This window comes from Rhea pennata, chromosome 7 (assembly GCF_028389875.1).
Source record: "Rhea pennata isolate bPtePen1 chromosome 7, bPtePen1.pri, whole genome shotgun sequence".
NCBI lineage: Eukaryota > Metazoa > Chordata > Aves > Rheiformes > Rheidae > Rhea > Rhea pennata.
Genome location: NC_084669.1, coordinates 17,625,316 through 17,650,586, shown reverse-complemented (window position 1 = coordinate 17,650,586; position 25,271 = coordinate 17,625,316). Strand labels below are relative to the sequence as shown.

Below are 25,271 nucleotides of genomic sequence, written 5' to 3'. Positions count from 1 at the left end.
TTCAATCCCCAGCTGTAGGAAAAAAAGGCCAACAGGTACCACTGATGTGAACATTGCTGGATCACTCAAAACCAAAATACACACTCAGCTTTATCCTACGAGGAAGTAACATGGCCACTGGAAAGTTATTACCTGCTTCCAGGAGAGATCTTCTCCAGTAACACCTTTTTCCTTCAGCTCCTGAGTCATGCAGTAGGCATTTTGTGGCTCTAGCCATCTGATGTGCAGCTTGTGGGGTCAGATAAATTGGCCACATTTCAAACTGTAATCAAAAAGCTGGGAAACCACTTTCTTTCTCCTCAAACTTTTTTCCTGATGATTTGTTGCCCAGATTTATCTAACATCACATTAGACACAATTTTCAACTGATTCTTTCTTTAAAATTCATCAACAAATGTATTTAGAAAAAAGATTATTTTAACAGAACTGATAATGCTTTTTCCTGAAACATTTGCATGTAAACCAAATTTGTCCTGTAGAATAGTTTGAGAGATGTTTTTCTTGGTGTTATTTTAAAATGATATTTCAAAAGCAAAGAAATAATTTTACTTCAAGGCAGATTCTCAGAGAGGACTGAGGAAGGCGATACAGCCTGCGTTCTAGGTCATGCAACAAGGAGTGGCCATGCTGACATGTAGCTCTTCCATCTGTCCCATGTGGCTACATCTGACTCAGCTTTGTGGCTATTATTAGAAATAGACCACAGCTGAAGTATATTTGCTTTTGATAGATCATGTTTGCATTTAATCCTGCTGCAAACCTTCATTAGTGGAAGGCAAAACCATTTTCAAGCAGCAAAGTATAGCATGGGGGTCAAAGAATATGTAGATGTTTATATATATTATTTCAGTTTTCCCTGTTCTTAAAAGATATGGAAAACCATCTGTAATTTTTTTTTAAGTTAGAATGTTTATTTTGCCACTATCAGTCTTCAGATTCTCCTTAAGGTGCCTCATTTGTTTTTTGTAGATGAGATCACTGCCAGCTTTCGTAGGTTTGGACCTCTTGTGGTGGATTGGCCTCACAAAGCTGAAAGCAAGTCATATTTTCCACCTAAAGGTAATTAGCTTAAAATAAATTTATGCAGACTGTTCTGGTAAAAGGAAACTACTCCTGCAATGTGGTGATCCATAACAAAGAAAGGATTTGAGGAATTCTGTCTCTTTCAATAAGTGTATTTTTAGGTGTTGTCATGATGGGAGAAACACAATTCAATGAACAAGATGTAGTCTTGTGTATGTACTTTTTCAGCAGTGAGAAGAGTTGAGCCTAGAATCTATGAACCAGGCCTTAATTTATACTAGGCTTGCTTTAGATGAAAAGTTACAAACATTTCCTAATGCTGACTCTGTTTAGTGTGTTTTTTGTGGAAACTATAGGAATAATAGTGTAAACAAGATTTTTTCATGGCCTGAAGCATGCTAGTGGATTGGGTACCTGGTATTTCATCAGGAAACATGAGTCCGCTAATCTAAGAAGCTGTGATCCTGCTCAGAACCAAAATCTGTGCATCAGTGGTTAACTGGATGCTGAACCACAGCAACGAGTTCTGCTAAGAGAAAGCAGAATCACCAAGGATTAGTGTTATGCTCTGTGATGACTGCGTTTCTAGTTTGGAGTTACTTGTTTCAGGGTGACCTAAAGTGCAGGTGGAGCAATTGCATATCTGTCAGCAAAATACTATGCAGATGTGTTTTGGGTGAGGAATAAACAGGTTTGGGGAAAGTGTTTGGGAGAGTTGCTTGGTTAATGCCAGTTGATTTTGTTATGTCCTGGCCTCTTCTATGAATTTGTAAATACTGTACAATACACATTCTGTTCTCAATCAAGATTGCATCTTGTATATTGTTTGAGAGTTCACTTATGATCTGAAACAGTAGCATAAAATTAGACACAGAATTTCTGATCTGTATGTTGATATTTTTCTACTCTCACTCTTAATTGCTCCTTAAGGTCACTGTTTAATTTGGCAGAACGATGGAGTGTTCAGCCAATGAACTAGCAAATCTTACAACATTTTTATGGATGTATTTTGACCATAAAAAAACACCAACAACAAACCCCCACTGCATTTATCTGGAAGCCTAAGTGCTTGAGGCAAGGTAGCCTTGTAACAACTGCTTCCCCAGTAAACACTATTTAGGGCACTTTACTTGAAAGTACGTGCCTCTTCTTTCTGTGTTCCTCTCTCAAAACCCAGCCTTCCTGTCCATAGTTACTATGCAACATCTGTTCTTGAATAAATAAAACATTAACATGTATTTCTAAGCATAGTTGGTAAAATAGAGTTTTCCTTTTTTGTTTTTATAGTCTTTAGGGTCTTTCTGGCTAGGAAATTGTGGTTGCACAATAAAACCAGCTTCTTCATGTCCCTAATATCTCCTAGTCCTATCCAGTTTATTTCTTTGTTCTTGTTAATTTAGTAAGTAACTATATATTAATGGCAGATCAGCATGGGACTTCTATTTAGAACTGAAGTTGTTCTGCATCTGACAGTGGACTAGTTAAGCCTTGCCAAACCTGTAGAAATGTTTTTGAGTAAGAGCTATTTTAGCAGAAGACAAGGGAATGCAGTCTCTCTTCTATTTTTGTCATGATTCTAATATAGGAAACAGCTTTCAAAGCCCCTGCCAGTTGCCCTGACTGTCTGTTTGAAAGTGCTAAACAACAGTCAATCCCAACTGTTCCAGATTTATTTATAACTGACTTCTGAGTTATCAATCAGGGCTTCAGCATCATACATCCTGCATTCCTGTCTTTGAGATTCGCTTACAGTCATGTTCAGCATGGTAGGTCAAATACGCTTGATTGTGATCCCATGTAGATAATATCTGCATAGAAGATAGAAATGTTATTACTTGGAGTCAATGGGTGAAGTCTGAGCTTATAAATATTTTCTTCTCTTTGATCTGTTATATATATATATGAAGAATACTTTTTTCTAAAATTATTATGGAATTACTGACAGAAGCACTACAATAAAATACCTCCATTTCTGTCTTTGATTAGAAACTCCTTTAGAACTAAAACAGACTTTTAAAAAACTTTTTTTATTTTAAGCTGTTCTGATTTATTATCAGTCATTTCTCTAAAATACAGTAAAATGAAGGGGATATTTGAAATTATCCGTGGGCACAAAATTCAGTGAGACAATTTACTTAGAAGTTAAATACTTTTCAGCTAAAATGTTCTCTTCCTTCTTTTTCTCTGGTATCTTCTCTTCCATGTCACATCGCTAATGTGTAAATTCTCTGATGTTTTGAATATGATTCTTTCAAATGGCAAATCTGAAAATCAGTCCAGAAAAGAAGACATGCATTAAATTATATAGGAAAGAAAGAGTTATCTTTTCTGCTGTAGCAATCCCAAAGGAAAACAAAAAACTGGATTGTGGGAATGCAGTGGGAGGATGTGGAGGCTAATCTTTGTTTACCCTTTAATAAAGTCTGATCTCTGAAGTTTCTCCCACTTATTTGAGCCTGCCCTACTGGCAGTAAAATTGAACTATGCTGTCTTCTGAAAATTTGTTCTCACCTCCAGCCAGACTTAGTGCCCATTTGATGGATAGCCTTTTTCATTACTGCTTTATTTCTGTGGGGTCAAGCCAGTGGACAGCAACATTTGATTTTTATTTGCTTTGATAAGCATTCAGCTCCAGGTTTGGAGCGGATAGAATCAGTAGTTTATGCCAGAAGGTAGCATAGTCGGTTGAGTTTTGCACTGGGTTTCTGTCTTCATAGTTACATCCAAGTGATGTCATCCTTTACAGGCCTGAGTGTATTAATAGAGACTTGTAGTATCTATATAGGTTTTTCAAGAAAAAATGTCGTGCCTTATTGGCATAACTTACTGAATTTGTGAAATGTTTACAATGGTGGTGCAATATATGAATTCCCTGTAGTTGCACTGCAGGGAACAGCCCTTCTGGGATGCAACTGGCTGCCAGTGAGTTGACTATTTGAATTGCTGAGAGAAGGTGGTACTGGTGACTCCCAGCTGTTTTGTCACTAAACATGCAGATTATGCACTTGGGCAAGAGAAGTTGTTAACAGCTGACAATGTGTATAAGAGGTTGCTATTTCTAGTTCTGGGCATCTGTATTATTGCCTTATCATTTCACTTTACCCTCTGCTTATGCACTGAAAAGCTTAGCATCATGTTTTTATATTGGTGTAATCCATGAAGCGATTTTAACGCTTGCTTCTGAATAAGGCCAATTTATTATGGTTGCCTTGAAGAGTCTTCAGATGACTTACTTTGACATCTGTTTGGATATGTTAGTAACGGAACTGGCAAAATTATAAATGTCATGTGCTGGTCTTGGGCAAGCAGATGCCCAGTTTATAATGTGTTTACTTGGCTTTCACCACAGAGTTTTGGGAATTAAATGTGGTTTGTGGTTAAGTATTTTTTTCTGAGTACCTATGAAATGTCAAGAAATAATGAAATAGGGTCTAATGAGCATTATTAAATGCAGTTACACATTACCGTAACAGTCGTCTTAGTTTAGACATCTCATTTCACTGATTATTCATTTCACTCATTATTTCCAGATAATTCTTATTTAATTAAAATATACATTGATGTTTTTGACCATTTACTGATCTACTGTGCTGAGCAATATTTGTGCTAGCTACAGTTATTTTTTTCTTTCTTTTTAATAAAAAGATGCTGCCAACTGTTTCAAAAACATTCTTTTTTAAAAAACAGATTGCAAGCTTAAGAACGTCTGGTTTTTATCTTTACTTTTTTTTTTCTTTGCAGTAACTATTATTTTTCCAGAAATTATTAAGAACTGCATGACTCATTTTAAAACAACAAAACTACACAGGAGTCTCCCTCTGCTCCTTTTCATTTAGAAGGACTGATGTTTGGATAAAAATGAGATGCAGAGTGAGAAAATGAAGCACAGTGGAGCTTAGAGATATGGTGGGTTTGAAAAGGGTGGAATGATTTGATACTACAGCTGATTTAGGTGTGAGGTACAACAGATAGTCTGATCCTCTCATATTTACCCTGTTCTTCAGTTAGTTACTCTGTTATTTGACAAAAATAAACACATTTGTCCATACTGCTCCCAAGAGGACACTAAGGGTGAAAAATCAATGATAAAAATCTCACGAAGAAGAAAATATCATATGTAAAATCACACAGAATAGCATTGTGAAGTTATTGTCATGCTTTAATTTAGAACAAATGATGGGACAGACAGTATAAGCATTCCTGATATTCTCTAAGGTAATGTTAGATGAGACCACCGTCGCTGGTAGTCTTCCAACTGATCTTGATTTCATGGGTGAGGCTCATTTGCTCAGGTCATTCTGTTTTCTTAGTGGAGTGGTAGCTTCTGGCTTCTGCCAGAGGAGCAGTAGTGAACAGTTGTAAGGAGAAAATACAGTGTTACAATTTTATCAGTTGGACTCAGAGATGATATGTGATTTGTCCTAACAGAGTAAACTGTTGTACTGAAGCTAACTATTTTGGCCTAAATGATCAAATAACATCCCATAAAAATGCAGCACTAAATGCCTAGCCTATTTTTTTTTCATATTTTTAAAACTGAAGTCACTGTTTATAGTATTTCACAGAATCACAGAATCAGTAAGGTTGGAAGGGACCTCTGGAGATCATCTAGTCCAACCTCCCAAGGATTTCCTGGTGCTGGTTCCACTGGGGCTTGAACCCCATACCTTCAGCATGTAAAGCAGATGCAATAACCACTGCACTGCTATAACGGAAACTTGAAATTCTTTATCCTGAAATACATTGCATGGTAAATAGCAATGCAAAATCTTCTTTAAACTTTGCTTACCTGTATATGTTCCACTGCACACGGGTGTATGAGATCAGTCTTTTACCCACTGCTGTCTGAAGCTGTGTACCTAATTTGTAGGCCCTGTGTCTTCTCACAGCAGGGCAGCATAAACTCAAAGCAACACAACTCACAGAATGTGTGGTAGAAAATAGCAGTACATACTGATTTGCTTTCCCATAACTGAGTAATTTGAGTGGTTTCTTTTTTTTTCTTTTTTTTTTTTTTTTTAAGTATAGAATTTTCTATTAGGCTTTCACAGTTTTTCTTTAAGCCTTCCTTTGCCTTAGACCTTCCAGTTTTCTGTCTTTTGTTAAATGATTGAAGTAGTAGGCCTTCATAGTGAACTGATAATGATGATTTTAAAATGTCTGAGAAATCAAGCCTAGACAGAACAAATCTGATTCTGAGGTAGCTTTCCAGAATTGCTCTTTCCCAGCTTTCATGTTTCTTTCAACAAATGCTGTTTCTTTCAGAACTGATAGATTGCAAAATCTCTTTCTCTCTCTCTCTTTTTTTTTTTTAACCCCGAAGAAACCACAATTTTTCAGCAAGCATTTATTGTGCCTTCTTTTGTTAGCATCTTCTGATGCCTGAGGAAGGAATAACCATATCTCTTCAGACGGGTTTTAGCACTCAGTCTCCACACGAGTCTGTAGTAAAGACAGTTTTCTCAGTTTTACTGGTTGCTTATGACTGTAGTAACCAAGTAAGTGACTAAGACTGTTTATTATGAGAACATCATCATGACTGTAGCTAAATGTTCCTCAGGTAGTTCACGTTGCTACCGAAAACCCTGTCTTGAGAACCAGAATTGTGCAAGTTTAGAAGGAATGAGTGCTGTAGAATTCAGGAATGAAAATTCAATTTCTGGGCTCAAGTCACAAAACAGTAAATCCAAATTGTAGCAACTTCCATCTTCATTAGTGTAAAGCAAATATTCTTACTAGAGAGAAATCTTACTTTTCCAAAAACATTTTCCCTTTCTGCTTGCTTTGCTTCTTTCTTTATGTGGCATCAGAAAGCTTTTTCCAATCAAGAGATCACAAATTTGATGTCCGCAGTTACGTCATTGATTCCTTTTCAGCACTTTTCTGGGGTGAGGGACGAAGTGGGAGAGGCAGGATGGGGCTGTAATTACTGATAGTAGCTCTCAGAAATGGTGCTTTAGGGTTTTTCATTCCTCTGGTTTCTGCAGTGTCCATTCTTCTATAAGAAATTATCTTGTAACCCCATATGCTTGACAAGACTCTTGACTACTCCACTTAGGAAAATGACTCCTGTGAGATTTTTAGGTAATGGGACCAAAGCCCATTATTTTCTGACTACCACCCAAAAGATGGCTGTTGTCCAAATTCAGATCTCTGGTCTATCAATAAATTTGTCCTTTTTTTCTTCCCTCCTTGTCTGGTTCTCAAGAAATTGTGGTTGACTTTTAGTCTACAGGACAGAACACTGTGGAGACTGATTTTTTTCAAGGGTGTTAAGATGTCTCTGATAAGCTGGAATATGTCCTGAACAGATTCTTGGTTACTCACCAGTGTCCTGGCATTTTCAGCAGTTCATCTGTTCAGATGAATAATTTTTTAGGATCAACAGTCAAATCATAATTTGTCTGTGTACTGTGCAAACAGACAAATAAAGGATTAACTTTTCTGGTTTTCTAAAGAAATATGCATTTAGGGCTAGTGAGTCGTATAGGAAATACATTTGGTAGTTTTACATCATCTAGGTTCCTATTCATTGCTCAAGCAGATATTTAAGCAGGAAAAGTTCTCTAATATCCATAGTAAGTGGGAGTTCAAGGACTGTGATACTGCTCAGTAGCTTTTTCAGTGTGTGTTGTTAAAATGATATTTAATTGGTAAACTTTTTTGCTATGCACATGACGATGAAAATTTTAGTACTTGGTATCTGAAGGTGATAGAAGTCTACAGTTTCTCATGGCTGCAGTTCTAATTCAGTGAAGAAACAACTTGTTTTTATACTCTTCACTGCTGTGTTAGTCCCCAGAGTTTCCAGAAAGAACTGCCAAAGCAAATCCCGTGCAATGTCTGTGATTCCAGCCTAGGGTGTGCATCTGTCAACCAGCCTCCTTCGTATCTGAGCCTATTGGAAAGTGCTTTATATGGTCAAGGGGCTGCATGCACTTAACCATGACACAGCTACATTTTACAGTATTGGCAATAAATTGCTAGAAAAGTTTTATGGTCATCACTGTTCAGAGGCCATTCAGAGTTTTTGGTATAGAAAAAAAATACTTTTAGTAAAACATAGATGTCAATTTGGAAGGTTGTTCTGCTGTATTAAAAGTCACACTTAATTCCAGGCTCCCTCTATTGGACTATTTGATTAAAGATGACAGGTAATTCTGGTAACTCAGCATTCTTTTGGCCAGTATCATCAAAAGGCCTTGAATTTCCCACAGAAAAACTTCAGGTTTCTAAGAGACCTAATTGACGTGTTTGTAGTGATTAAAGGAGGCACATTTTTGAAGCCCATGCTGTAGTCTGTATTGCTTTTCTATTAAAATGTGTTTTATCTCAGTTTTGCTTTGACTGATCTGATATGTAATATGCTTTACGAGGAGAGAGACTTAGGCCACCGATATTGGTTCTAGCAAAGCCGGTACTGAAGCTCATATGCATCACAGCTGCAGCTACTGATAGCTTTTTTCATAAGCCTTATGACTCCTTGGGGAAAACTAAAGGTCACGTGTTGCAGCTGAATCACTTTCTTTTTCCAGAACAAGATCTTGCACAAATTATCTAGACTCTTTTATGCTGGCCATATGCCTAAGATGCCTCAGAGGCATCTAAGTTGTTTTCTCTTACTTACTGCCTGGATAGGTTAAGATTGCAATAGGGTTTCTTAGTATAAGACTTGGCTCAAGGAGACTGCTGTTTCCAAAATCCAAAGAGTAGCTGGTTGTAGTTTGGTTCATGCATTTGCTAATAACTGTTAGTGATCATAAGCTTTGAATCAGGAGGTTCTGTTTAAATAGGGATTCCAAACATCCACTTGCTGGGAAGATAAACTAACTGTTGCAGTAAGTTTGTTTGGACAGATGTTCAAATAAGAGAATCAAGTAAGAATTGACTAGGAATTTTCAGCAAGACTTCTCTATATACAGTTCCCATATATTTTACTCTATTGTTGTGAAGTTGTTACCTGCAGTAAAACTTCTTAAAGTTCTGTCTTATTTGAACATATTGCAGACTTAAATAGGAAACAGACAAGTGTTTAAGCGATACAGTAATCTGAAGAACGGATATTGGCCAAAAAATATATTTCAGAGAAGTTTACTGATGTCCCTCTTGTACAGAAATAGGAAATCCCTCAATCCTGAAGATATTCTGTATTAACAAATGTGTTCTTTTTGTTTTTTGTTATGAATATTTAATATACCCTTAGATTTTTTCACGGTATATCTTGAGCGCTCAGTATTCTGTTGTATGTGAGTAACTGACACTGACTAATATGCCAGTTAAGTAGTTTAATTTTTTGATTTATTCAGCAATTCATGTTGATAAAGCTACACTTAGAGCTAATCACTGGTTCTAAATCTTACTGTTCGTAAAGATGATACGAAAGAAAGGAAGAAACCCTATGAATTTAACTTCTAGTAATCAAAGATGAATCTACAAATCAGCTACCAAAATCAGGGACAAATTTAAGTTCAGAATTTTAACTGTTTTTGCTCTTACTCTGGCAGATGAAGATCTTTAGAAGAAAGCTTTGTATTTAGTGAAACAGAAGTACATATACTTGGTGACCAACTCTACCACATTTCCTATAAAGGAGCACTGAATCTAATGCTTTTTTGGGGGATATGCTTCTCTAATTTTGTGAATGGTACATAAATATATTAGGTGGTTATATGGCATACTATGTTTAATATAATATACCAACAGTGTACCAATTACACTGTTTATATCAGAATGAGTCACTGAATAGCTTACACATCACACATGGCCTCCTCTGGCAGTAAACACCCAGTCAGGTGGGGGACATCTCATGGCATTTCTAACTATTATATAGTATCTGTATGGGGAATGGAAAAGAAGAGGGAAGAAAGTATGAATTCTGATGGGAAAGTCTCTTATTGATAATCTATTAAAATAATGAAAGGATATTGTAGCTAATGAATGGATATTGTAGCTAAAATGAGATATATTAAATAATTCAATGTAGCTTTTTGTATTGTAATTTTTCCTAGGCTAATGGCTGAAAGACCTTTAGACTGAAAAATACATTTCTCTTTGACTGTAATCACTTTATAGTACACAAATGAAAAAAAAAATTCCTGCTGATTCTGATTGTAATGACTGCCTGTTGATAATATCTAGCTAAATTCTCTTTCAAATGAGTTTCTTCATTTTTGGTAGTCTGTGGCAGGTTCTGGCAGCAGCAGTAGTCAAATAACATTGTTCCCAACCTAAAACTTTGGACTATGCAGGAAAACTAATGAAGTATCTTGGAGTGAAAAAAGTAATTTGGAAAGAAGAATGCAGAAGAGATTAAAGCTGTGTAAACTCCGTTGTGAGGAAATAGTGAATACATTGGTGATGTACATGTATGCATGCATGGACAAAAATGATAAATATTTGAGATAAAGCTGTGTTTTCTTTAGTCGCTATGAACCTTGAACTTTTTCCTGTGGTACCTTTATTAAACAAAATCAATATAAAAGGCCTACTAATATTTAAATAGCAATGTACATTACTTACATTTCCTCCTTCAAATGCTTAGAAAGAAACAGTGCATCAGAGTGATTCTGTTATATTGTGTAGCTACTCTAGATGCACATTGCTTTCACAATACAGTGACAAAACTCAAGTATTTATACTAAATATTCAGTATGCAACTGCAAAGGGAATCACTGTTCAAGAAGACAGATCACTGAAACTCCCATATATTGTGGAAAATAGGTTGTGAAAAATAGAAAGAAAAGTATGGAATTTTTTTGTAATGTAAATGTTTATTCTTTAGTGCATAAGCATGAGGTTGCTCAGCACTATGCTAAATTTTTTGCTAGCTACTTAAAACTTACCAACATAGTCTGCAATTTGCTACCTTATTCCTCCAAAAGCTCCACAGTATTTCCCTTTCTTGCTTATTTTTCAAAGCAGAAAACGTGCACTTGTAACACTGTGTGTAAAATCACTATTTTTCAAATATTTGCTCGTGTAAATGTTGTTGCTCTATCAATAGCATGTCAATATATGTGCCGAACTCCAGCTCTCAGCCTCTCTTAGCGTATTAGTGATGTAATAAGGGATACAGAGAGCTGAACGTTGGGAAAGGAGAGACATCTGACATTGACACACAATCTTTATTTTTATCTTCAGGAAAGGTCAGTAAAGCCCTTCTTAATTGAAGTCTCCCAGAAATAACTATTGATCCTACTTTAGCTCAGAGATGCTTGTTGCCAAAATAGGTTTTATGGAAATTGTTTTAGATCAACAGACTTTTAGTTCATTATGGGAGAATAAAATCTAATGATTGTTTGTAATTCAGGGTCTCTAGTTATTATTTGAAAGCTACTAATGACCAGCAGACTAAAAAAGGTTTAAGGCTGCAGAAATACATAGAAATTTGGAGAGAGGTTCGAAGTACAGAAAAGGGTAATTTCAGTCACGTACTTGTAGGAAATAACCTGACCACTTTTGCCATATAAAAGCAGTGAATAGTTCAGCCTGATTCTCATTAACTGCTTCTAAAACTGAGTAAATTTTACTGACAGTCTGCTTTTCTTTTTGTAAGCTTTGTTTCCCCATCAAGTCTAAATTCTGTTCTCATGAAATATTGCCTTTCTGTTGTTTTAAAATGTGAATATAGGAGCTGATCTTTAAGTATTTCGGGCCCCAAGATTAAAAATTATCCTTTGAATAGTGGTCTTGTGAGGACTTCATAATAATATTTTGCACTTTGCTAATAGTTTATGCAGTGTTTTGTTTTTGCTAATGATTTACGTAGCACCAAATTCTTCTTTCAAATTACTGAAATAAGTTGAAGGGAAAGATTGAGGCAGGGAGGGAGATGAGAAGGATGAGAATTCTTGTGCAGTTTCCATTTAATAATGTGAAAATCCTAATGTCCTAGAGAGCTTGATAAATCCAACAGGTTTTTGTAAAATGTACCCTTATGCCCTTATGATCTCCCAGGAAAGAGGCATGCTCTTAGTAAAAAGAAGCTTTTTTTTTTTTTTTTTTTTTTTTTTTTTTTTTTCTCCCTGCGAGAGAAAAATGCGTGTTATGCAGCAATGAGTGAGTTTTGGAAAAATCTTCTGTCATTAACGTTTTCAAGCTGCATCTTTTCTATCTAGCTAGAAAAGACAAGCGACCTGAGCAACTAGGACATGAAAACAACTCACATGTGAGTGACCCTCCAAGCCTACTGCTGGCCAGGAACTCACTGAAGCAGAAGCTGACATATTGACTATTTGATTAAAAGACAAAGTCAAAGCCCAGAACTGAAGCTGTGTTGTCAGCAGTTAACAGAACTTTCTGTTAAGAGAAACTGCTGACAGCTTATCTATTATAGAAACAAGTAATTGCAATTTAGAGTTATTTTACTTTAGCTAAATTGTAAAAACAAAACCAAAAAACCCTCCCCAGGCATTTATTTCAAAGTTCTTCAACATGATAAGATTAGATTGGTGAAAATGCCAACATACAAAATCTGTTCTGAATGCTTTCAAGAGAAATGCAAGTGTCCCTTACTCTAAGCCTAAAGTGCTGGATTATTTCCACTGTCTTCTCTAATCCCAAGTTAGACGTATTCCTCTTTGGTTATCAGTGTGACAGAAAAGAACAAAAATTTTCTTTTAGCTGTTTTTCATTCTTTTCAAGTCCTGAATTAATCTGCCCAGTGTCCTTAATTAACACTAAGTTTAGGTAAAATATAATGCAGAGATACGAAATTGAAAATCACATCTTTTTCTGTAACAACCTCTGAAGTTAAACTTTCCCAAACTTTGAATATTTTCCATAGATTACTTGCTCTGAATGTGTTTGACATATTGTAGGTATAGTTTCATTTGTGTGGATATATGCTGTTTCCCTGGATCTGTAGCTGTCTATGAGTATTTGTAAACGACAGCTAAAACTGAATGATTATCAGACTAGGGGAGAATTCAAGCAGTAATTTCCATTCATGAAGCTTTTAACCTATCAAATGCTCAAACGTAATATTTCTTTTTATTAAGACAACTCTATTTAGCAGGTATTTTTATTTCCCTAGTAATTTATCCTGGTGTATAAACTATAGCGCCAGCCTTGTGTTTGTGCAAAAAGATGCAGGAGGGACTGTTCGTGGATATGGGAAATTGATGCTTCCAGTGCTGGAAAGTTGCTTACGAAGGTTCTTAGCAAAGATAAAACAAACTAGTTTCTGCTAGGTTTTTGGCCCCTAGATGAACAATAGATAAAATTCAGGGTGCTGTTATGGAGGAATTAGAATGAGTAATGCTGAGTTACCTTATAATCAAAGTCCTAGTCTTCTCTAAGGTTTTGGCTTTCTAAGCAACACCCTTGTTTGAAGATAAGCCTGTAAGGTAAAGGATGTAGAACATGGCCTGTTTCAACAACTTCAGGAACAAAATGTGCTTTTCCTGTTCTTTTTCCCCTCAGAATTATCATGCCAAGCATCTGCATTCTGCCTGAAATGTTTTGCAACCTCAGTTCCTCTCTAGGAACAGTCTTAAACTCCCTGTGAAGTACAGATTATCTGCTCATAGAAGAGTTAGAATCACAGGAAATCAGGAAATGTCCCACAGATCTCTTAGTTGATGATGTTGGGTGTAGATGATGTTAGGTGTCTTCTTTCCTTTGTAAGTTTTTTTTTTTTTTTTTTTTTAAATGAAGCCTCTCTCTCCTCTGCATGCTGCGTGTACCCCTACCTACCTGTATTAAGGTCCGTTTCCTTTGTTCTTTAAAAAATAAAACTCTTAAAAAAAAAAAAAAAAAAAAAAAAGAAAAAAAAAAAAGAAAACAACAACACATCACTAAAGAGGGGAGAGATCATGAAACCAAATGACAGATTTTCTTAAATCTTCAGCTAAAAAGCAGCTTGGATTTCTTTCTTTTGATCTTTGTCTTCCTCCTCTAAAGATCACCATTTTGGTTTTGGATTTTTTTTTTTTTTTTTTGGGGGGGGGGGGGGGCTTTTAAATCATGCTTGACACTGAAGCTGAACTCAAATAGGGGTTCCCCAGGGATACTAGGGAAGCTGAAATCAAATAAACTATTGATTAATATTTATCGAGAGTTCTTCTATATTAATTTTGCTTGGAGCAGAATTAGAAATCGGCTTATTTAGCAAAGAAGAAAAATATTTAATTTCTTCAAACCTGAAAATGATCTTTTATCAACCATCTGCTCAGAGTTAAAGCAGTAGCAGCAGACCTGACCCACATATGAGGAAAATGAACCTCTTTGCCCAGAGCAGTTGCCATTTATATTGCACTTTATAACTGAAATCATCAAATTCAGCGTTGAATTTGACTATGCTTTTCTTTTGCTTATGAAGGTAAATGCATGTTATTTCATGCTGCTGACCCAGTAAGCTTCACAAAAATAGCTGTTGCCTCATCAAAAATTTAACCTTCGTCATATGATTAATTCATGCAACTACTCTATAACTATCATAAACCAAACTGTATGTTATAGCCTTTCTTTTATTTGTTTATACCCTTTAATTCTGATTTATACCTGCTATGGATCATGTTGCAGTCTGAAGTTTTAAAATGGCTGTGACCTTTGAAAGAAGAGACAACCCTATAAATTTGCTGTTGCAGTATTTTAAACTAGTGTAGAAGTAAAATGTCAGATAACTAAAAAGGCAGGCTTTAGTTCCCTTTGCAGAATTTTCTCCTTTTATTAAAAGCAAAAGAAAATAAAAAACCTCTGCATTTTAATATTTTCTTCAATACAGTTGAGGAAGAATAGTTCTACTACTGAGCAAATTGAGATTGCATATGTATACTGTTCTTCCATAAGCAGTGAAAGTCTTCAGGTAGTGATGTCTAGTTAATCCTTTTGATTCCTTGGCATGTTTTAGAATTGAAAGGACTTTGTAAAATCTTTAGCTCTATATATTCACTACAGCACTACTGAAATGCTGTCCTCTCCTTTCAGCACTGAAAGGAAGGGAAATGTTGGGGCAGCTCTCAGTCAGAAATAATGTTTGTTGTAGAGCCACAGACTTTGTTTTTATCTGTCTATTTAAACTGGAGGTGCAGAAGAAAAAAAATCATCTTGATAACGTTTATAACAAAAAAAGCAAGCTGCTACTTTCCTTTTCCCATTAAAAAAACAAAACAAAACTCAGTTTCCATTCTGTTGCAATTTCAGTGATGTGGATTATTTAATAGTAAAACTGAGACTATGATATAACCACGCAATTTATTTCACAGAGGCTACTGAGCCAGAACCTCAAGTTTTCATTCTGCTCTTCTATGCAATATACTTGCTTAATGACTTTTCTTGATATGCCTTGTCTTTCATTTAACTAAGTTTCATTTAGTTGCCATATGGATTCAGGATCATAATTATTTTTCACAATTATGGAACTGAGGATACGAACTACATACCATTAATTAAAAACAAACAAACAAAACCTACCCTAAAACCTGTTTTAATGTGGCATACAGGGAATTTCTTAGGTATCAGATTACTCAGACTTAAAGTCTAGTACTCATGAAAAACATGTAAAATGAACGGGAGTCTATTTGTAAAATGTTAAACTATTTACATTTCTTATGCATCCTTTTTTTAGAGAAAGAAACCAGCTAACAGTGTCATACACTGCCATTTAAAATTAGTCTGACTAAAGAAATTCATCTTTGCATGCCCTGACTAATACATAATTTCACTCTTCTTCTGCAGTAGCTAAGTGAGATTACAGTCCTTTCTATTTTGAGGTTTCTTAAGCATTTAAAGCCTTTGATGTCTCTTGAAAATCCAGTCATGTCACTCCAATGTTAAAAAGAAAGTCTGCATTTTTTTAATACCTTGGATTTTTATTTTTCAAACATCAGTTTCATTTTTAATAGTCATTTCATCTTTGGATTTAGAAATGCGTTTTATTCACGTTCAAAGCATTTTCTAATAAGATTACTGAGGGTGATTTTGAGCAAGGACCCTTTGTCATCACATTAACTGATTTAGAAATTTGGTTCAAACTGTTTCTTTATTTTGGGCTCTTAAAACAAATTTATTCCTAAAGTTCTATTAAATATTTTTTAAAGTCCAGGAAAAAATGGAGTGAAGAAAGTGTTATTTATAATTCAAGAAATTGAATCCATTTAAATCTACTTTCTGAGGTAGCCATTGGCCCACATGGGACAACAGCATTTATTTTCTTTGTCAGGTTAACTTCCATTGTATTTTTTACATAATATAATTTAGAAATATACTGAAATGTTATATATACCATGTCTTAAGTAGATGGCAGAGTTATTACAATCTGGGAACTAAGTCGGGGCTCATAAAACACTAGAAGAGATGCTGTCTAAACTACTTTCAGAAGACAAAATGAAAAAAAAAGTTCTTCAAAGGTAATTGAACTATTTTCAAGTTTAAGTCGTCTTTCCATTTTGTAAATGAGATTAAATATACATGACTATTCAAAGACTCTCCAAAGGGATTGAGCGAGAAAGTCCTAATCTTCTGTGCCTTAGTTGTGCAGCTCAACAGCACTGTCATGGAACTGGTAACAGTTATCACACAGGCCCCTTGGAATATGATTTCTATATCTCATTTTGTAAAGTGGGCCAAATTTTGGTACAGTATGTACCTGAGGTCAATGTAGGAAATCAACAGATGATATACAGACCACTGACATGGATATTCAAATATGGTCTTTGATTTTATATATAATTCTTCATTACATTTTTTTTCTATATTTAAAAAGTAACCCTGATTCTAAAAGCCAGAAATAGGTTAATCTTTCCTTGTTGGTTATATAACATTGAATCCTAAAATGCTGGCTTTATATCAAAAGACACAGCACATGGGTGACGTATTTGAAAAGCAATCTATATATTCTCTCAAATGCAAAGATTTAAAGCACTTATGAATTACTTACAGTGTCTAGAAGCTAAGCGTAAAATGGTGAACTTCTGATAATACAGAGATGGAACTAATTCACAATTAATTGAAATCTCTGAAAATTTTCTGACTGAATTAAATCTTAAGATCATTTAAGCGTGAGACTGCAAAGCTTCTTTGTTGATATCTTTCTGAAATAGTCCTTTATCATTAATAACTAGAGTCTGTTCACACAACCTTAGCAATTAATGACTTAAAGGCGTATACAAATTTTATTACACCAAGCTTCCTTTCTACCTTCTCCCATGGGTTATGAAACACAGTCAATGATATCATTTTGCTCTACCAAACTCTGTGCCTAATGATTCAGCCCTACAGGGAAGGTGTTAGCAAGTTCAAAAGAAAAAAAAGAAAAAAAGCAAACAAACAAGCTAATGTTTTAAACTTGTTTGTTCTTGTATGTTCTGAAATGCAGTCAAAATCTTTTTCCTGTGAGCCTGAAAGGCATGAAGTGGACCACTTCTAACTTTGACAAATATTCTGGTCCAGACAAGGTGATAGTCTTCTCTGATAAAACTCTGCCAACTAAGGCTTGCCAAGTTGAACAGTGTCTAAAAGCCTGTAAGTTTTTTTTCTCCCTTGCTGATATACTTAATACACATTTTACCATAATAAAGGTTCAACAGAAGTTCTTTTCACTTTGATTAAATTGAGGAAGTACAGACAGAACATGATGCATTTTTGGGCTATAATTCTAATGTGGTGCCCTGTAATTTGTACTAACATACCTTTTTTATCATAGAAGTATAAATATTAAGATTCTGCCATTATGAGAAAGCAGGAGAAAAAACTTAACAGTTCTGTTTAGCATATTGTTTTGAAGAGCTCACCGGAGTCTTATCAGAAAACATGCTATCTGTAATGTGGAAAGGTTCCCATCATTAGAGACGAGATGCCTTGGATGACGTTAAGTGAAACAGAGATCATTCTGACTTTCCAGCACAGCAAAAATACATCTCCAATAGGACTTACAGGCAGTAGCAACATCAGGTGGTATCCAAGCATCTCTTGCCTTCCAGGTAACAACCTTGTTTGAAGCTTGTGGGACACAAGTTTATGTGCCAGATTTTCCCATTTGTTCATGGCAAGGGTAAGAGAGATTAGACCACCTGGACAAAATACCCTTTCACATGGAAACTGTGCCGCTGTTAAGATGTCAGAATGGCATACGTACAAAGGGGCTCAGCTCTTATACTGCTTTCCATAAAATAACCAATGAGCCTTGAACTCATGGATGAAGAGCTGCTAGGCTGTGCTTGAGAACGTAGGGAAACGAGTGGTCTCTTCCTCCTCCTGCTAGTGTAGCCCTTTAAAAGTTATAGCGACTTTTTCTGCAGCAAAGAATGTAGTCGTCTTCTAGTGGATTGTGAAGTGCAGCGCTTACGTTAAGCACCAGGGTGTTGTGTTACATCAACAGCCCGAAGGAGCTGGATTGCTTCTGCTGTGCCAAGAAGCCTTTCTCTGTGTACACAGGACGCCCAGGCATTATCATGTACCTTGCTTTTTCCCTTCTGGAGGTTCAAATGTGTTGGCTCTTTATCACAGGGCATCCTTTGAGCTCTCAAAATTTAACACTGTATGGTTGGATAAGAAAGGTTCGCTGATGTTCGCTTTTACTGTGACCTAAAAGACTTGTCTTGGGTTCATAGGAGAAAGAGGCATTACAAGCTGTTGATTTTTACTAAAGAGTTTGGCTCAATAAAGATCTCTCAACTTCAATTTTATGCTAAAGGAATTTCAAATATATTGCTGTTTTAAAATTAAAAAAGTCTGAAGTGGACAAACTTTTGTATTCTAGAATTCACATCCTGGGCCTGTTCAGAAGATAAATCCTAAATCTTTAAATACATTGCAAGAATTGTTCTTTTACAGTATGCATAAATATAAATGTATTCTTATTATTTGGGGTCAGTAATACTTTAAAGGTCTGTATTGCATCTTCTGTGAGTTTGCCTCACAAGATGTTTATAATAAAATATATAATAAGGATTGGCCAGAACTACAAAAGGTGATCAACTGGTTTTAGAGGTGGAGTATCAGGGTGGTCTTTTCCAAGTATCTAGTTGTCTGATTGGGGTATTTTATAAGACTGAAAAAAACAGCCAAACAAATAAATAAAATAATAGTTTTTGCTCGTATTATCAAGTATATTCAAAAGGGACAGATTAACTATTTTAACAGCAGGCACACTGTGTAAAGTTATCCCAAAGGTTATCACGCTTTGAGTATGGTATACCATGGAATAAGTAGGCAGCGGGTATGTGCTACGAGTTTTAGGTAGAGGAAGTCCAGCATCCCTGTTTAAACTCCAGCTGCCTCTAATTGCTGCATGCTCTGAAAAGAGGTAACCTGTAAGACACGCACGGGCGAAACTATAAAGGTCAAAGCCCCAGTAGATTCACATTCAGTGAGAAAAGTAAGTTGTACTGATCATGGAGCAAGAGAGTAATGCATGCTCTATAGAAAATCCTCCTAAATGGGCAGCTGCATTCTAGACTAGCAACCAGTCTTCAGCGAGTTTTCCTAATGGAGCATGTGCTACATTAGGTCACTTCTGAGGTGGCAAAAGCAGGGATCTCTCAGGTCAAATCTGTAGTCAAACATAACAATATTAAGTAAAGCTGAAGAAAATGTCAGCTGCATTCAGAAGAGCACCTGGATCCTACATACACTTAGTTTTACTGGCTAAATTAAAGTTCTAGAAATCTGACTTGCTTGGAGGAATTTTTATTGGATCATTTGTTTTGAACTGCTGCATTTAAATATAAATAACAGAAGGTTTTTGATTCATAATAAAACACAACAAATAGCATTTTTTTTTGCTCACACTTACTAATTTTAGGTAAGCGTTTTTTCCATACAGAAAAAAATTATAAGTACATGAATACGGAAACATTCTCTTTTTTTGTAAATTTAAGCTAATAGCTATTTTAAGGTTTATTTTAAATCATACAAAGTTTGTCTTATTCCTTGGTGTACTCAGCAAAAGCATTGATTTATAATGTATGACAGTGTCTTCTTAACAACATGTTGTAACTTGTAAGGTTATAGGTTTCTAAATCACTAGTGTCTCACTGGACGATAACCTTTGTTTGGAATTGCTTTGTTTGCAGCAGAAGGGGGAATGTGCGTAATCCTGTGAATATTCTTAGGTGGAAAAGATTTCAGAATTTTAAAACCACCTATGAAAATGTAAAAACTTGTTATATGTGATTGATCTAAAATTTTAACCTAGTAATATGTACTTGAGATTTTGTATAAAAATAAAATGTACTGACAAAATAAGGATATAGAATGACTAAATAACTATTATTTTTCTCCTGTGTCAACAATCTATTCGTCTGTCTACCTGTCCACTTCTTTTGGACATCAGTGCCTCACTGTAAGATTGTAGTCACTGACACCAGCAGAAAAATAGCTCAGATATAGTTGTTGGATAATAAGAAATCCTTATTTACCAGCCTATATTCTCAGTGCTTAAAATCGTTAATGAGATAAAAACATTCACACCCAGAAAGCATTCTCTTTTCCATTACAAAATCAATACCGCATGCACTAACTAACTAAAAAGTGATGGCATGATATACTGGGCGTATTTATTTTACGAAAACAAAAACTTTACAGTTTTTTGTAATTTTTCAGATTTTATTAACCTTTTGAGGTTGTTATCTTTATTGAAAAAATGTTTTAAAAACTAATTATTCTTTTTTCTTTTTGTGCTTTTGTTCTTTCCAAGGTTATGCCTTCTTGCTGTTCCAGGAGGAAAGCTCTGTGCAAGCCCTGATAGATGCCTGTCTGGAAGAAGATGGGAAACTCTACCTGTGTGTGTCAAGTCCCACAATTAAGGACAAACCAGTAAGTAGCTTATGCCATGATACTTATGCTGGCCACTAACCCACGTGCTGTTACTCTTTTCAGTTAATGAATAAATATAAAATTACTTAGTTAATTGGCTCATCCATTTCCTCTTGCTGAACTTTGTTTCACTGACTTTTTGTATCAGCTTAACATAGTTTTAACATTTGCTTCTTTCTGATAACTGCTATGTTCAATTAACTCTTATATTTGGTATTTCTGGTAATCTTGTAACAGTATGTGTCCTTTTACAATGTCAGCTGTAAAAGAAAATCGTATTAAGATTTTTCCTTCTATATTATTTAAAGGAACTGAAAATCTGACACAATAAATGCGCAAATTAAAACATAACAAAAATGAAAAATGAAAAAACAAAGTTTAATGGACCTGGATAACTTCAGATATCCTAGATTTTCATTTATCTAATTGTAATGATTACATCCTACTTTATATACGATCCTTTTAAAGAAACATTAATCTGTGCTGCCTTTTTAAAACACACTATTAAAGAGCTGGCATAGATAACGGAACACACAATATTACAGCATGTGCTGTATATATTACAATATTACAGAGTATGCTTACATACTTTCTGGGATCAGTAAATGGGAGGGCCAACAGCTTTATCCAAAAGTACTCTTGAGCAATTTTTGTTCTGTACAGTCTGAAGGTATCTTCTCAGCTGTGTTGCTTGCTGCTGAACAGAAGCACGCAGGCACACTTTTTAAAAACTCCTTTTGTATTCAAGCACAGAAATTAATTGTATCTTCTCTCCGTATTTGTATCAGTGCTTTAAAATTTGTGGATCAGTGTATGTGATTACAGGAAAGCCAGAAGCCCAAACGGCACCTGTGATAGCACACAGCTGGTAAAATGTTCTCAAAGTCCTTTCACAGATTTCGTATTATAGTGGCAGTTAGAGGGAGGCAATTAATAAGGTAGGAGAGTTTGCCATGATGAAATTTAACTCAAGCCTGGCCTCTAGAGGTGATACATGAATTGTCCACCTTCTTTCAAACACTTAGACAAGCTATGTTCTTGAGTTGTTTTGGTGGTTGTACCATCAATTTACTGCTTTTGCTTTTAATATAATTTCAATTATAGAAATATTAGGCAGTTATTACTTCTTATTGAACTGTTAAGTTCCTCTATTAAAAACAAATTTTATTGCTCTTTTTAGGTGCAAATTCGACCATGGAACCTAAGTGACAGTGACTTTGTGATGGATGGCTCTCAGCCTTTGGACCCGAGAAAAACTATCTTTGTTGGAGGAGTTCCGCGGCCCCTCCGAGCTGGTGAGCAGAATAAAAATGCAGGACGTGAAATGCAGGGTTCAGGGTTAAGCAGAAATTGTGAGAAAATATATATGTAAACAGAGCAGAAAATATATCTTGCTTTTCCAAATATCCTACCTCTCCCAGGAGGCCTGCTTCCTCTGTCTACAAAATACAGAATGTGTAATAAATTTTCAGTCTTTTGAATGGATTACTGATTGGTATATTCACTAGAAACAGTCTTCCTGAAGCTCGAGTAATGTCCTACAACTTGTCTCTTTTTTTCATACTATTTTAACCCTAACCCTGATTTTCTAGGTGAGTTCCCCTACCTTTTGTCCAGAGTGCAGACTTCTCCGAGCCCCCTTGCAGCTACCTCCAGCTGCAGCTCTGCAGCTTCCTCCTCCTTTTTCCAACCCTACTCTTAACCCTAATTTTCTTGGAGAGCTGTAGAGAAGGCCAGCCATTGCTCAGGGAAAGATGTTTCACAGCCCAGGTTTCTTGACAGCCCTTTATTTCTTCCCATCTTAAATAAGGCAAAACTGTAAGAGAGGGCCATTAAGTAAATAGTTACAATTAAACATTAGCTCATCTCTAAATACAGCATTAAAAAAAAGAAGTTTGTCATTTGGTCTTTTTTAGCTTGTTTATGCCTTATATTTGAAAATCGATGCCTTTACACAGTGAACTTTTTCCAGGTAGACAAGGGGAATTTCCAGTTTTTCTTGTTTGCAGCTTTCAAAACATGAAACGGGAGTTTAGTCTAAGAGTTTGATCAGTGCGGTTTTGCCCGTGCAAACCACGTATGTTCTTTGTCCCTTGGTGTGAATATCTTATTGCAATTACTACTTTAAATGTTCTTGATATTCAGCCTATACTGTGGCTTTCTGGGATCACTACCTAAGTGATGATCATAAATCATTAGAAAGAAAATCTTCTAGTCACTACAGTGATCGATTTCCCTTACTATCTGTTTGGAGCAAGAATTATATCTAGCTTGGTAGAATGAGTCAGACTTTTATTTGCTCATTACAAATGGACAAATTACCATATGGTCTTCCCCTAATGTGACACAGACATTTTATTTATATACACATGCATACGTAGTTTTATAATAATAGTATGTTTTATGAATAATGAAGTAATTTGATCATAACTACAAGGATTTAAAAATTCAATATACTTTTCCACTTCATCTTGGATAGCTGAATTTAGACTTGCTCTACTGAAAGTGTTTCGATACATTAACAGAACAAAAATGCTTGACTTGGCAAGGGCCTGTCGAGGTCTCCATGTCTTGTTTTGTCCTTCACCTAGCTAACAAATTTGTCTATCAAGCTCTACAGAGAACTTAAGATTTGAATGCTCAGTGACCCTAAATCCTTGCACCACTTACATGTTCTATGCATTCACGCACGAGTGTGTGTGTGCATATATTTCTACATACATACGAAATATGTTTATAAAAGAATACATATATATATATATAGAGAGAGAGAGAGAGAGAGAGAGTATGTAAACTGTTCCTTTTCCTTCTTTCTCTTAATCTTCCGGTATTCTTCCTCAGCCACTCAACCTGTTGTATTTTATGAATACTTAAAATTGCTTTAAAAGCTGTTTGTGTGACATTTTAAGAGTTAATTAAATTTTAATCCAGTTAATGATATACAAAAATACTGGGCCCCATATTTAGACTTCCTGAAGTATGAAAGTTTCACCAAGTTTTGTTTTAAATGTAGAATACTTCCCTACTGTGTTTTCAGCCTCCTTGTATGTAGGCTAAAATATCAGACTAAATGCAGGAATGCCTGTAAGTGGCCTAGGTTAGCTGGAATTATCAAGTTTTTGGGGGGTTGGGGAGACCCTGAATACCTGATCCTGAATATCAGTTTTTACTCACCAATATGATAAATTCTTCACTTGATATTGACCTCATATATACATTAACAATCTAGTATTTTCACACTTCCATCAAAGTTTCTTGTACCAGATCTTTTTTTTTTTTTTTTTTTTTTTTCCCCCTTTAGATTTTAGTGTAATTCTGTAATTCTGCTGGGGAATGATTCTGTCTGCTGTTTAAACCAACATTTAGGTTTGCTATTTTATTTTGCTCTTAGACTTCTGAAGATAAGTACCCTAAAACAAATAGAGCTTTGTTCTACACAAACAGAAAAGTATTATTTATGTGGAATACATAATATTTAACAATTGCATTCTTGCAGTTGAATTGGCAATGATTATGGACCGTTTATATGGAGGTGTCTGCTATGCGGGCATTGACACAGACCCGGAGCTGAAGTATCCGAAAGGTGCTGGCCGAGTGGCTTTCTCCAATCAGCAGAGCTATATTGCTGCTATCAGTGCTCGCTTTGTCCAGCTCCAACACAATGACATTGATAAACGGGTGAGTAAAAGAGCACGGAATGGGATGATAGCTACCGACAAAACTGTACAGCTATGCAGAAAAATCCTTATATTAATGCCATGTGAGAGGACACTGTAACCTCTGTTCTTCAGATGACATTTGTTAATTATTTAAGAGCTTATTTAAGAGGCCAAAGCAGAGAAAAGATGGACCTTAAACATCTTAAATAATTGTGTAGCACTAAAACCAGAAAAGTTGGCTGTAAGCTGTAGTTTTTGTTTTGAATTCTGAAGGTCACTTGTACAGTTTTGCAGCTTCCTTCTCCTCTAGATGTTTGGTCATTGCGCATGAACAGCTTTTAGTGCCCGCTGTACAGCTTGTGGCATTTATGCTGTTATTAGGCAACATTCTCCCTCTGCAATACGTCTCTAGGCTGAGGTTCCTAAATCATGGGGTCATCATTATAATAGGTAATGCTGACCTTGAAGGTCTTGCAAATTAACTCAGAACAGATGCTGGCAGGTGCTTCACAGGCCAAAACGTAGAAGAACAAGTTGTTTTTCAGTCCATACAAAATCCTGGGTTCTAACAGTTTTCCCAAGCACAGAGTGAAACTAATATATTTCATGAAATCTGAACTGAAGCCATTAAAAGAAACTATTATTTATTTTCCGAGAGTTTTTTTTTTCCTTTGGACCCTCTGACTTTGCCTCTAATTGCATGTGCAAGTAACACCTTTGTTTTTTGAGAACTCAGCATTTAGAATTATTTAAAAGAAATCAGTGTGTGCACTGTCCTTACATATTATTAAAATAAGGATGGCTGCTCTTCTGTTTAATCTTATATAGATT

The 25,271-nt window shown here is 35.6% G+C and overlaps 1 protein-coding gene across 6 annotated transcripts in view; it reads left to right on the top strand.

Annotated features, from left to right (window-relative positions):
• Positions 1–25,271, top strand: part of CPEB3 (cytoplasmic polyadenylation element binding protein 3) — a 91,948-nt gene that overhangs the window by 59,094 nt on the left and 7,583 nt on the right. For all 6 annotated transcript variants that reach the window (XM_062580067.1, XM_062580070.1, XM_062580069.1 and 3 more), the window contains 4 exons: positions 970–1,059; positions 20,663–20,781; positions 21,962–22,076; positions 24,278–24,459. In XM_062580067.1, coding sequence (XP_062436051.1) covers positions 970–1,059; positions 20,663–20,781; positions 21,962–22,076; positions 24,278–24,459 — 506 coding nt within the window. The remainder of the gene's footprint in view (positions 1–969; positions 1,060–20,662; positions 20,782–21,961; positions 22,077–24,277; positions 24,460–25,271) is intronic.